The 14,563-nt window shown below is 37.1% G+C and overlaps 1 protein-coding gene across 1 annotated transcript in view; it reads left to right on the forward strand.

The window, feature by feature from the left end:
- Positions 1-14,563, forward strand: part of LOC121424658 (structural maintenance of chromosomes protein 3-like) — a 38,691-nt gene that overhangs the window by 17,507 nt on the left and 6,621 nt on the right. Inside the window, exons 12-22 of the mRNA XM_041620393.1 lie at positions 3,630-3,751; positions 4,902-5,046; positions 5,825-5,997; positions 7,096-7,195; positions 8,221-8,381; positions 9,131-9,272; positions 9,679-9,829; positions 10,755-10,974; positions 12,270-12,427; positions 13,100-13,215; positions 13,802-13,876. Coding sequence (XP_041476327.1) covers positions 3,630-3,751; positions 4,902-5,046; positions 5,825-5,997; positions 7,096-7,195; positions 8,221-8,381; positions 9,131-9,272; positions 9,679-9,829; positions 10,755-10,974; positions 12,270-12,427; positions 13,100-13,215; positions 13,802-13,876 — 1,563 coding nt within the window. The remainder of the gene's footprint in view (positions 1-3,629; positions 3,752-4,901; positions 5,047-5,824; positions 5,998-7,095; positions 7,196-8,220; positions 8,382-9,130; positions 9,273-9,678; positions 9,830-10,754; positions 10,975-12,269; positions 12,428-13,099; positions 13,216-13,801; positions 13,877-14,563) is intronic.

The raw sequence follows: 14,563 nt of genomic DNA on the forward strand, positions 1-14,563 counted from the left end.
AAAAAATATGTGCCAAAGGATTCTGGAAGAAATTGTGTTATTGCTGAGAAATTAGCAAACAAGCATGGGATATGGGTCAAGCGTCGGGCCGACATTTAAAGCAATAATAATATACTGTCCCACGTGCGCTTATCTGTGTTAGTGATCTTCAGTGTGAACATTTTTCAGCATAAATTTCAAGATTTCTCAAAGTTCAGTTTATGTAACTGTACCAGATCTAGATCCTCGATGATATAGTAACAATTAAGCTTGGTTTCACACACGTACTCGTGAAATCCGTGTTTACTGCAACTACTTTCATTTATCTTTAATGGTTGAATTGATTATATTGTATGCTTCAGTTCTGCCCATCATAGGTGGTTACCGTAGGCCATTAGGTTTTTTAGTTCATTGTGAATAATTAGCATCTATATTAGTGCTGCAAGTCAGGCGGCATGTTCGGGTTCGGTTCGGCAGGGTTCGGCAATTTTTTTCCGAACTTTGGTTCGGTTCGGGGTTCGGCAATAAATGCCAAATTAAATTTAACACATAAAAAATAAAGACCGCCGACCTACAAACAAGTAATCTCGTGTATGATCCGTCATGTATTAATAAATTTTGTTTCTAAAAATAATAGTTAAGATAATTGTTGAACTTTCTTTAGTTTTAATTAACAAAAAATAAGTCATTTCTACTTTCATTTTTAAAATGAAAATAAAAAAAATCAAAAGAAAAAAATATTGATAACGAGAGAATCAGGACAGAAACAGAATTACAAAGATCAGAGTATTTTTTTCACGATTATTTCATGTAGCTATGATCATAATCGATTACGATGTCATTGCCAACGCAGCTTCTCAAATTGGAAAGTGTTGATCGGGAATGTCGAAATAGTAGACAAACAACCTCCACTCAACTGTTATTATACCGGTAAAATTCACATTCCAAAGAATACGAGTGTTTTAGAAAGTCCCTATTTTCTGAAAAGTGGTAAAATCTGGTCAATGAATTACTTTAAAAAGATAAATATCAGTCCATTCTTGGTCCAGAAAGATTGACGCTACGTGACTTCAAACATATTTCTAACACAAAAATGAGTACATGGGACTGTACTGCATATTCTAGTGTTGTGAAATCACTCGGCGTTGATCGTCGGAACTAAGACGGAACTGATAATTTATCATTTCATTCTCAGTAATTGGCCAGATTAAACCACTTTTAAGAAAATATTGACAATGGAAAAACGTTTCAAGTTTGGAATACGAATTTTACCTGTATAATAGCGACCGAGAGCAGGTTGTTTGGACTTCCTGTTTCAACTTTCCTTACCAACCATTTCCGGAACATCGATCAGGGAACATGCGTTGATTTGGTTTGAATTTTTATCTTTTTTGTTTTTTTCACCCTCATTCCTTCATCTCTTATTTATTTATCTTTTATATTAATATGGAAATTTCAGAAGGTGGAATATACTTGACCATTACTTTGTCAGTCACAAGGAATTAATTTATGTCTTTTCAATTAAATGTACATCCGATTACAGCAATACGTAATTCAACTACACTTTTTAACTGAGTTAAGCTTAAAATGTCCCCACATTTTATAAGGAAAAAATATATTCATGTTTAGGCCTGGGACGATTGTCATTATTACCATTCGATTATTTCCTGGAAAAATAATTGAATGATTCGATTGTTCGTCGGGAATTACGTCTTTTAAGTCACAATAGTTGTCCTACTTTATGGTGACCCCCCCCATGAAGAAATCTCCATCAAAGTCACATGTTTAGCATAAATGAGGCCCTTTTCCCCCTTCTCCATGATTTTTTTATATCAAAAGAAACTTCATGAAATGAGATTAAATCTTTCAGTTTATTGTCCCAATGAAAATCTTTCCTAAATTAATACTGGTACCCTGGTATTATGCATTCATCCCTCCAAGTGCCACACCCCTGCATATAAATGAATCAGCCCCGCCGAGTCCAAAGACGTAAACAACTCATTCATGAAGTATATTCTTTGAGACTGAGCCCAGGTGGAGCATTTCACTTGAAAATTTTCATCCCTTGCCCACACCATGTCCCCGCCTCCACTTGTGGCACTGCCCACGATGCTACACATGTATTAAAAAAAAATATTTCATGTGAAATACCTTTAAAAATAACGATTTTTTTTATCATTTGAACCTACATGTATAACTGGGTCTATTTTTGGAGACTAGTCGAGAAAGTACTGGTGAAGGCGGGCGCGTGTTGGAATGTAGTTTTCATTGGTTGAGGGGGATATAAAAAAGGTTGCATTGTTCTGAAACATGAAAGAAATTCTCCGGCTCCCACCCCCTATCCTTCCCTCTCTCTTTCCCTCACACGCACACACACACACACACACACAGATGGGGGAGGGGTCAATTCATTTCTGAAGTCATGACCTTTCCTGATAAGGGAACCACATGCCTTCCGCTTCTTTGTTTCCCAAAGTTTCATTGGCTATCCGAAGGTCCAATCAGCTCAAGTGAGCTGGTTATGTGTTTACTTATTATTGTGCACGCACACAATGACTTATTTTGTGTATGAGGGCAAGGTCGGGTGGGATTAACATTTTCGGAGTGCTATCATGTTGGTATGTAACTGTGAATGTGACACAATCATTGATAATTTTTGAAACATTACCTCGGTAACATAATTTTTAAACCTGTAAAAAACAGCTGTCATTGTTTTCTTGTCATTTTATTTTTATTACTTGGGTATTAGAGGTATCCCAACGTCATAATCGGGATCTGCCGAACATTCGATTAGTGTAAATTTTGCTAATCGATTGGTGATTGGCGGCATGCCAATCGAACCATTCGATCAATCGATGTTTACTCCCAGGCCTATTCATGTTTATAAAAAAATTGAAAATGATAAAAATTTAATCAAACACGAGACCGAAACTGTCATACTTTGTCATTTACGAGGAATGAATTTATGTCTGGTTCTTTTTCTTTATTAAATACAAAATGATTAGGTCCGATTACGATCACGATCGATTACGGCAATACGTAATTACACCACACTTTTATACCGAGTTTAGCTTCAAAATGCCCCCTCATTTTATCAAGAAAAAATATGTTTATGTTAATAAAATATTCTCAAGTTGATAACAGTTCAATCAAAGACAAGATGGGAGCTATCATAGTGGATTTTAAAAATATATTGAGTGGAATTCTCTTTGTGCACAATCACTAACCAATATATATTTTATTGATTTTATACTTAAATCTATGTAGTCATCGCATTCACGCATTGCATACAAACATACTTTTTTTTACCGAACTTCCGAACCAGGCCTTTGAGTTCGGTTCGGTCCGGTTCGGAAGTGCCAAGTTCGGCGAACTTCCGTTCGGTTCGGCGGTTCGGCTGCAGCACTAATCTATATATGGCATTTTAATGATGCATTAAAAAAAACATTTTGGTTTGCATGATTTGCACGAAGCACCGAAATCTGACAAATATTCAATAGGTTGCTGCTCAACATGGTATCATATTGAATATATAATTGTACCGAACGTATATTTCAAGGTATAGGAGAAACTGATGCTCACATTGCAGTTACCTTGAGCATTTTATCAATGTCAGATGAGTTAAATGAATGTCTTTGATTTTTTATCAGGGTCGTATTGAGATCCAGCTTGAAAAGTTAGACACTGAGATAGGTAGTAAACAAGGCGAGCTTGAAGCCATAATGCCACGATACGAAGATCTTCAACGTAAGGAAGAGCAGTGTACAGCCAGGTAAGAATCATTTCTGGGCCCTGTTGCACAAAATTTACTATTATAGTGACATTGCCATGCAATGGTGATTTCCCTGAAATACTGGATTCTGATTGGCTGCTTAGCATTGTTACCATGGTAGTGGCAAAGTTATGTCAATAGTAACTTAAGGCCACCGCACACCTTACGACCTGACCGGTTGCCAACTGGCTTGCGACTGGGTGAGGGGAGATGAGTTGCAAGGCAGTCATAAGCCTCGAAACCGCACACCTTGCGATCCGATCTACGACTCACACATGCGCTTTTTGCCCTTTGGCATAGCATCTGAGAGATTGCGCTTACTACTGCGTATGCGCGTTGTTTATCATGATACGCTTTATGCAACTCTGCTGTCTGATTGGCTGGAGGTTGGATTGAGCTTGCGATCCAGTCATAAGGATTCGACATGTCAAATCCTCCCAATTTTCCTTGCGACTTGTCTCTGACCGGTCTGCGACTCTGAAGCTGACAAGCGCTGTGACGTCCCATCTCCCCTCACTCAGTCGCAAGCCAGTCGGCGACCGGTCGGGTCGTAAGGTGTGCGGTGGCCTTTATATGCAACAGGCCCCTGAGCAGTGTTTCATGAAGCATCTTGTTAGTGATTTTTCGCCGAATTGTTCTTAGCCTATCAGATGCAAGAATTTCATGAGCTTTCAGTGAAAATCATTACTTGTTTCATGAAATGCTACCTAGGATTCCATTCATTTTTAAGCAAAATTTATCAATGTGCTTCAAATTGGCAAAAATTTGTTATTCTTTATTGTACCTTGAAATAGTTTCTTATTGGAAGCCATGCTATTGCCAAGAGAGTCATCTTACACCATTGTTAAAAAAAAAGAAAATTCTCTATAATATAATTTTTCTATGATTTCATGATTGTTATACTTTAAACTTTATGAGGTGTTTCGACGTTCCGGGCATTTTTACTGTCAATCATCATGGCAAATCTTTGATACAAACAAAAACCGTTATGACAGTAACGTTGAGGAAAGTATCGAAAGAAAGAAAAGGAGACATCATTAGGTTAGGGTCCAATTTAATTTATACCAAGTAATACTTTCCATTGAATTTGAATGAAAACTTGTTTGTGGAACACCCTTTGTATATTAATTTGGCTTCTGTTTTCTTACAGATTACAGCAATGTGAGCAGCGCCGTACAGAGCTCTTTGCCAAACAAGGTCGAGGAAACCAGTTTACCACAAGAGAAGATAGGGATAAATGGATACGCAAGGAACTGAAATCTCTCAACAAGTCCATCAAAGACAAAGAAGAACAGGTATCTAGCCTTTGAAATCAAAAGAATGTCAGTCGGCTCTATGTCATGCTATCTCTCAGAATGATATGTCTGTATTTCCCAAACAGATATTTCTTGATAATGCAAATATTATATTTATGCATGAATTTCAATGTTACTCATCTCGCCTGCATAGCAGAAGAGAAAAATACAGGTGTCGCTTTTCCACTTGCAAATCAATGCCACAAAGCAAGCTTAACTTTTTGAAATGTCATCATGTGAGGATTGTCAAGTTTTTATTTATTTGATAAAGATCAGCAGTTATGTGTTGTTTTAAATTCCATGTTATTGGATCAAGGTCCAAAGTCATTTCAGGTACTTACATGTCAGACCTGGACCCCGTATTACAAAGAGTTACAATTGATCCAATCAATCGTAACTCTGTGGAAGTCCTTCAGTTTTGTAATTTTTTCCACAGGAAATTTGCAAAATATCCTTTGTAAATAAAGAAAAACACACCAAATTGTCAAGAAATCAATGACTTTATGAATATACATTAATATCTAGAACAATTTTTTAACAAACACTCATTTCATATGTTGACTTTGCTGGCTTTCCGTAGTTGAGATTCATCGGATTAATCACAACTCTTTGTAAGACGGGCCCCAGAAATCGCTCAAAAGCTTGAATTATGTCCAGAGCCATTCCAAGTTATGTTTCCAGCAAAAGGTTGTAAATGTGTAATTTTTGTTTGCTTGCATTGGAGAGGCAAGTCACAGCCCCTAACCTTTGTAAAATTATGTTGCTTTTTTTTGTACAGATCTCCAGGCTGCATGACGACATCGCCTCTGACATCCGTAAAAATGAAGATCTTGAGGGAAGAATGGCCAAACTGAACATTGATATTGAGCAGATGAAGGACACTGTTGAAGGTTCCAACAGGAGTCACTATGATCTCAAGAAACGAAAAGATGACCTACAAAATGAGCGCAAGTTAGTTATTGTTTTTAATAACCATCAAGCCACCCCCCCTTCCGTCCTCAAAACATCTCACATAGCCAAGTCCTTCAAGGGAAAGCAAAGTCTACTGTGTTGTATTATGTTTTGAAAAGATGAGAAATAGATGGATGTGACTTTGGATTTAAACTTATTGAGAACATAGTCTGGGCTGAATACATAAAAATAGTTTCTAAATCTTTTGCTTCAAGTACAAACGCAAACTCTATGTTATAGAGGAATTGATTTAGGAGATTCGATTTTCAGGAGAAATGATGCCTTTGCTTACGATATAAAAAAGAATGAAACCTTTGATAGCTTGTGTGAAAATAGAAAAATCAGAGAAACAGATAAACGAAAGTTTGAGAAAAATCGGACAAATAATGAGAAAGTTATGAGCATCTGAATATTGCGATCACTAATGCTATGGAGATCCTCCCATTGGCAATGCGACAAAGATGTGTGATGTCACCTGTGAACAACTCTCCCCATTACTTAGTATATATTTCCCTTAAATTGCCTCTTTTATCACATCTATCAGTAGATCATGTGTTCTTTCTATAGGAGGAGCTACATGTAATACAGATTTTTAAAGAATACATCATAGATAAAGAGTTTGTATCACCATTAGAAAAAGCAAAAGGAGACATTTTGAGGGTATTTTATAGTCCATCAAAGGGAAATTTGTTCACATGTGACATCACACTTCCTTGTCGCATTGCCAATGGGAGGATCTGCATAGCATTAGTGATTGCAATATTCAAATGCTTACAACTTTCTCATTGTTTGTCTGATTTTTCTCAAACTTTCTTTGTTCTTATTCTTTGATTTTTTTTCTGTTTTGACACAAGCCTACTTGTTCCAAAGTTTTCATTTCCCTTTAATCCCTGTCGTGCAGGCTTTAGTAGTATTCCAAATTATTGAAAAGAACCTAAAAAAAAAAAAGTTTTAAATGAATGAATAAATTGAGTAGTTATTTCTTTAACCGATTGTAGTCAGGAAGTTGTTGATATGCACAAAGAAATAAACAAAAGTAATTTATAGTAGCTCACTTGAATGACCATGTTCGTGTGTTATTTTAATATTTTCATTCAGTGCTCTATGGAGACAGGAGAACAGTATTCAGCAAGAGATCGCCACAACTCGGGAAGAACTACACAAGAAAGAACAGACCCTTCGATCCATGATTGGAAAGGTATCTCATTTTAAATCCCAGGCCCAATCCTAGGCTGTAATTAACCATAACAGTGTTTTAGCATGACACTTTTATTTGATTGATGATATATTTTCAGTTATATTCAGCGTACTAAAGATTCTGCCATGATATTGGTCAATTAGTTCATAAAGGGTGTATGTAGTTCTCCCATCTCAATGATGGAACTGTATTTAATGCTTGACTGGTCACTTCAGTCCATATATAGAGTCGTTAGGCATGATCAGTGATTTTAATTATGCTGTGACAGTAACATTTATGACATCACAATTACCTTGGTCAAGCAAGGTCTAGATGCTTTAATGTAGTTTACATAGATGCTAGCAATAAACATATCTCATCGACTCTGTGTTTTAAAGAACAAGTATTAAAATAAACTGTTTGACATAACTGTTCATAATGCATAGAATGAATTAGCCTATCATTTTATTTGTGTAAAGACTACTAAAATGTTATTGACAGGAGAGTACGTGTATTGCTACTTGGTAAAAAATTATTGCGGTATGAAGGTATCAGGTAAGGAATTGGTTTGCTATCTTACAAGTGGGTCTGTATTACAAGACTATACTGCTCAGGATGATGCATTATGGGTCAGGAACCGGGTCAGATTTAAGTAGTTGAGGACTTAAGGGGGTGATAGACAAGGCTGTTGGTTTGGATTTGTTTTTAAGATAATGGCCCGTCTGGTTTAACTTAAACCCTGGTCTAACTCTGTAGTAAAATTGTGAGAAGCCAAACACATTAAAATTTTGTTTACATTAAATGCTCCTAGTGTTTAATGTTCTCTTTCCTAATTCTGTAATGGTGAAAACAACAATTTATCCTTCCCAGGCAGTTATGAATAATTTGAGAGTCAAATGAGCTGATGCATTGAAAAAATCTCTGCCGTTAGGGATTTATGTCAATACTGGCTATCCATAGTTACACCACCACTTTAAACCAGAGTTTAATTCAAACCCAGGTTCAGAATACCAGCAAATGCCTTTTTGTATTAAATTCTCTTCCAGGCTGTACTGCGTGGTATTGACAGTATCAAGCGAGTCCTGGATAACTTCCGTGAGAAGAACATCCATCGAGATGTCCAGGAAGGCTACCACGGAGTCCTGATTGAAAACTTCTCCTGCGCGTCACGCTTTAACACCTGTGTGGAGGTCACTGCTGGCAGCAGGTAAGGTTTAGAATATATACTCGAGATTCCAGTCGGTCCCCAACATTTCTCACAAGGGTGATATAAAAGGGGGAAATGTAATACGTAGGGAAGAATCAGTGTTGAAAAACTAGGATTTTCATCTTCAGAAATTAACCCATTTTATTTACATTTCTCAGCTCACCATAGAATGCAAATATAGTTTTCTATTATTTATGTATAAAAGTCATGTATTTTATGCTCCTTGAAATTCAAGCGCTCAAAAGTTTGTAGACCCAACAGTGCGAAGTTTGACTACATATCAGCTTGTATTTAGTATTACATGACAATTTATGTACTTTGCACTTTGTGGCATTGCTTGACAGTGAGCTATTGTCAAGATTTCTGTATAAATTTGTAGGATAAAATCATGTTCATCTCTAATTTTGGGAGGGATGTGCTGTATCATTGTTGCCATTTTCTTAGAGAGTATATGAGTTTCGACATGGGGGCGTTGTGGTCTAGTCTTATGATCTGAGGGACATGGGTTCGATCCCAGCCATGGCATGTTTTCCAAGAGCAAGAAATTTACTAACATTGTGCTGCACTCAACCCAGGTGAGGTGAATGGGTACTCGGTAGGAAGAAATTCCTTTAATGCTCGAGAGCTTATATGGGCAGTGCAGCTTCAGCCAGGGTAATGATAGCAGTGCTTTGTATCCTCAGGCAAAAAGTGCCTTATAATCCAGCTATTACTGTTAATATTAATAGTAAATTTCTTGTTCGTCACAGATTGTTCTACCACATTGTGGATACGGATATGATCAGTACAAAGATTCTATCTGAGATGAACAAACAGAAGATGCCCGGTGAAGTGACCTTCATGCCTCTGAACCGCCTAGAGGTCCGAGATACTGTCTACCCAGAATCACCAGTAAGTACTTCAACTTATCACTCTACATCACCGTGTAAACCAGCAATATAAAGCGAATACAAGCTATGTCACACAAATAAGAAATGAATAGAAATTGGGATCTTTTTTATTTAAAGAAGAATTCTGATTTTATGCATAAACGTTATTATAATCGATGGAAAATAACATCGAAAGATTACTACAGCAAATGAGCTGATTTTTCCACGCGTTCTCCTAGTTGACGGACAATGTTTCTGTGATGGAACAAAATTTATAGTTTAAAAATGTCTTAACTCTGTTATTTGACAGATTTTCATCAAACCTTCAATATTTTTCTGTATTTTCTTCTGTTTTGATTAAAACCAACTTACCAGAATGAATTCAACCTTTAAAATCTTACTGTCTTGCTATTGTACCATTATTTTAGGATGCTCTTCCAATGGTATCCAACCTGGAGTATGATGATACGCTTGCTAATGTCTACAAGCATGTCTTTGGAAAGACCCTGATCTGTCGTAACATTGAGGTGGCTACCAGCTTTTCTCGAACCCAGAACCTTGATTGTGTTACCCTAGAAGGTAAGTCTTTTGTCACTTAAAAGTTTTTAGGTAAAATTTGGTTATACCGGGGGTGTGAGAGTTCAGCTCTGTAGATGATTCCGCTATTTTGCTTATGATTTTCAGCTTAATTTCACTTTATTTTAGCTTTTCCTGGTACAAAAGTATGAAGTTCTTTCAATTTCTGCTTGTTTTTGTGGCACTGATTACCCCTGTAACACTTAGTCAAATTGTTTTGCAATGGGATGTTAGTTATTTGATTGCGCAAGGTTTACAATTTGAAAAATTTCATGACCTTTGTCGCACTACATAGTCTACCTGATTAGTCCCATGTGATGGTACAGCATGCTGTCGCACTACATAGTCTACCTGATTAGTCCCATGTGATGGTGCTGCATGCTGGATTTAAAAAACTGTGACGGGGTCGGAGGTGCCATAAATATTTGTTTCTTGTTATTTTAATTGATCTTGGCATAAACGGTACCTGAAATGGGTTGGCGTACAACATCATCATGCTCTCCAATTTACAGAGGTCCTAAAATTCCCAGATTCTGTGGGAGACTGCAGGAAACACTCATTTCTCGTGATACCCTGACTCCATGAAAAAATCTTGTGGATAATCAGGCTCTTCAGAGAATAACACTCAAATAGTAGCTATCTTGCTTTATGTGAACCATTTGCATTTTTGTAGATTGGATAGGATTACTTTTTTTTATATTCAATAGTATTTCTATATCAGCCTTTGTTGTTGCAAGCTGTATAAAAGCAACTAAGTTTATATGCGAGCTTGGTTTACTACTTTTTTGCAAGGTGAAAGTTTGTATCATCTGAAATTGGAATTAATTGATCCATATTTTGAGCCTTGTATTACCTCAGATAGAGGAGTCTATGCTTTTACAATTAAGAATTTATATAGTAACTTGAAAACATGAATTTTTCTTATCAGGTGATCAAGTTAGTCGCAAGGGAGCCATCACAGGAGGCTATTATGACACGCGCAAGTCTCGATTGGAGCTTCAGAGTGGCATCGTGGAGCTGAGAACCCGGCTGAGTAACCAGGAGCAGGAGTACAAGGAGCTGAGAGACAAGCTGCAGAAGGTGGAGGTGGACATTACCAGTCTCATGAGTGACATGCAGAAGATAGAGACCAAGAATAGAAAGAACAAGTATGACACATTCTTGGGAGGGGGTGGGATGAGGGTGGTGAACACATTGAGAAGGAGGGGTGGGGGTCATGACACATTGAGAGGGAGGGGATGGGGTTGGTAACATTGAGAGGGGAGAGGAAGAGGGAAGGGGATTGTTACATATCGAGAGGGACGGTGAGATTGAGGGGGTGGGGTGGCTACACATTGAGAAGGGGGTGGGGTTGTGGCACATCGAGATGGAGGAAATCATTGCCTGCCCAAGTGCCATTCATTTTGACATTTTGAGGGTATTTTATAGTCCATCAAAGGGAAAGTTCACATGGGGTGGCTACACATTGAAAAGGGGTTGGGTTGTGGCACATTGAGATGGAGGAAATCATTGCCTGCCCAAGTGCCATTCTCATTGAAAAGAAGGGAGAACAAAAATAAATCCATAATCCGTTTAACAGCAAAGTCATGTGAACAACTCTCCCCTTTTACTTTAGCATATATTTCACTTTCACTCTTTTATCACATCTATCAGTAGACCATGTGTTCTTTCTATATGAGGGCATGTGATTCAGATTTTTAAAGAATACATCATGGATAAAGAGTTTGTATTGTATCACCACAAGAAAAAGCAGAAAGTGACATTTTGAGGGTATTTTATAGTCCATCAAAGGGAAAGTCCACGTGGGGTGGCTACACATTGAGGAGGTGGGGTTGTGGCACATCGAGATGGAGGAAATCATTGCCTGCCCAAGTGCCATTCTCATTGAAAAGAAGGGAGAACAAAAATAAATCCATAATCCGATTAACAGCAAAGTCATGTGAAACATTGCTGCATATTTTAGCTATAGTATTGAGGGAGGGGGGGGCATTCTCATGGGAGTGGTCTCGTGATTGAAGCTCTTTTTAGATCAATCATATTTGATATGAAGATGCAGCAGTGTGGGTTTGCAAAGAAGTCTCTTCATGTTGTCTTTCCTGCTTGGCTGAAGCAAGACAGACAGGTGCCTTTTTCCGTCGACAGTGGCAATGGCAGAATCATTATCGTCGATGAGGCCAGTCAATGAAAAAAAATGAAACAGAGATAATGCCTGATATTTCAATGTTACAATGACGATTCTATCTCGATATTTCATTGTATAATGCATGCAAGACTGCCAAGGGTACTCCACTTATTATTGAATCTGCCCATGAATGTTTCATGTTCTGATAAAATTGATCCCAACCTAGGAACATGTTTGATAGCAAATCAGTTATTTGGGCTTGAAATACGGCTGAGACAAACATCCAGCCGAAAGTTTACTTGATCGTATTCTTTGCTTCAGGGACATCTACGACAAGATGCGAAGTGACATGAGAATCATGAAGGAAGAGAGTCAGGTCATCCAGAAATCGATGGCACCCAAGGAAAGACGTCAGCAGAGTCTGAATACCAACCTAGAGGCCATGCGTAGTACGGCATCGTCACTGGAAGAGGAAATTGGTAAGTGGTAGGCAGGGCTTTAACAAGGACCAATTTAGTACTGGTTAAATATGAAGAGGTGAAGCTGTGAAGCAGAGTTTTACAATGAAATTTTCTTGAGATCAAGTGTCTTTGGCAAAATAATGCATGCAGACATTGCATTGTGCAAAATTCACAACTTTGCCAGCTTGAAATAAAATTAAAATTGGTACATATTCAGCAAATTTTTAGTTCTATTTTGCAGAAAATGTGCCGGATTGTCATCCAATATTAACCCAAGATGCGGTGGGTAATTTGCTTTGCTCGGGAGGCACTGCCCGGCATGGCTAGAATCGTGGTGGTTAGTTGTCACTATGTAGCATGTTTCAAGAGCATTCATCTGGACTCATTTAATAACATTGTGAATGAACATGACATTGACTTATAACTTGGAAGGAAAGAGATCCATTTTATTTTATCTTAGATAAAATAAAACTTTGAAGCTACATAAAAATCAGTGTGATAGAATACCTTGAAAATTGCTCCGAATTGGTATTCTGAGAACCATTTTATCTCTGCAGGACATGCCTATTTGTGAAGCAATATCCAATGAGAAAGAGTGTTTTATAGCACTCATTTCATTCAACCAATGAAAATCTTTTCCACCGGGTGCAATCACATGGATTTATTGTCATTTTCATCCCTCTATTTCAGGTACTGATTTACTTTCCCAGCTGAGCATGGGTGACCAGAGAGAGGTTGACAGTTTAAATGATGAGATTAAAGATTTGAATCAGCAGAACAAGAAAGCCCTTGCTGAACGAGTCAAGGTAAAAAGATTTTCATTTGATTATTTGTCTTTTGGTTCAGAAAAAAAAGACAAATTGAAAATTCACATTTCCATTGACTGCCCATTTCTTTGCAGATTTCTAATTTGAAATTGATCAAGATGAAATATTTGAAGACATTCAATCAAATGCAGTTGAATATATAAGAATAAAAAATGATAAAGGACATAAGAAATTAAGATTTTAATACATCAAAATTTATTCAAATTTGACATTTTTTTTTCATAAACAGTAATGTTTGCACAAAAACTAATTTTTTTAGTGAATGATATCAAAAAGATTTCAAAATGTAACATGAAGTACAAAACAATTTCATTGGCAAGAAAAACCCCATATGAAGCAGCACCTTTACAAGTGTCTCATTGTCTGCAGAAGTTTATTTTCGATCTGACATTTTGCAACCAGCCAAGAACGGACCCTACCCTACATGAAGGGTACCCTTAAAAGCTTAAATTATTTTGGGCAGCAAGTTGAAATCAAGCTAGCACATAGATGCATCCAATTATCCCATAGATAATAAAATTGATTATGATTTTTCTGTTTACTTTTAATTGTTTTATCCTTACAGCTTGAAGGACAGAAGAATAAGATTGAGAACTACCTCTCTGGGAACCTGAATAGGAAACGAGAACAGCTCATGCAGGTCAGTCTATTTTCTGTTATGTTTTGTCATCACCACCAGTGGCATACCCGGGCCCCGTCTTACAAAGAGTTGCAATTGATCTGATCAATCACAACTACGGACAGCCAGCAACATCAACATCTAATCATGTTTTTCAAAATATTTTTCAGCTATGACGTATATTCATGCATTCATCGTTGTCTTGAAAATTCATTGTGCTTCTCTATGTTTACAAATGACATTGTGCAAATTCCTTTGGAAAAATTTATGACACTGATAGATTTCCATAGAGTTAGGATTGATTGGATCAATCGTAACTCTTTGTCAGACGGGGCCCTGGAAATTTTGTCAGGAGGGATAACAATTTATAATTGCAATTTATACTTTACAAGTAATGTAAATTGATTTTCATTCATGAAAACAATATAGAAATTAAACTTCAAATTAATGGGGCATGACAATTTGAAACAAAATGGTGTTCACATGTCCATCATTATCTATACCATATTTTATGATAGCAGTACTCTTCCTTTTGCTATTTTAAAAAATCTCTCAAGTACCAGCTTCACCTTATATTCACTGGGGCTTGATAGCATCAGTTGAGCGCTGGCTACAAACCGATCAGACTTTGATTTATTTAATTTTATAATCAAATAATGTTTGGATATATTTCAAACGTCACATTTTCACAAAGTCAAAGCTACTGCT

Source organism: Lytechinus variegatus, chromosome 12 (assembly GCF_018143015.1).
Source record: "Lytechinus variegatus isolate NC3 chromosome 12, Lvar_3.0, whole genome shotgun sequence".
Classification (NCBI taxonomy): domain Eukaryota; kingdom Metazoa; phylum Echinodermata; class Echinoidea; order Temnopleuroida; family Toxopneustidae; genus Lytechinus; species Lytechinus variegatus.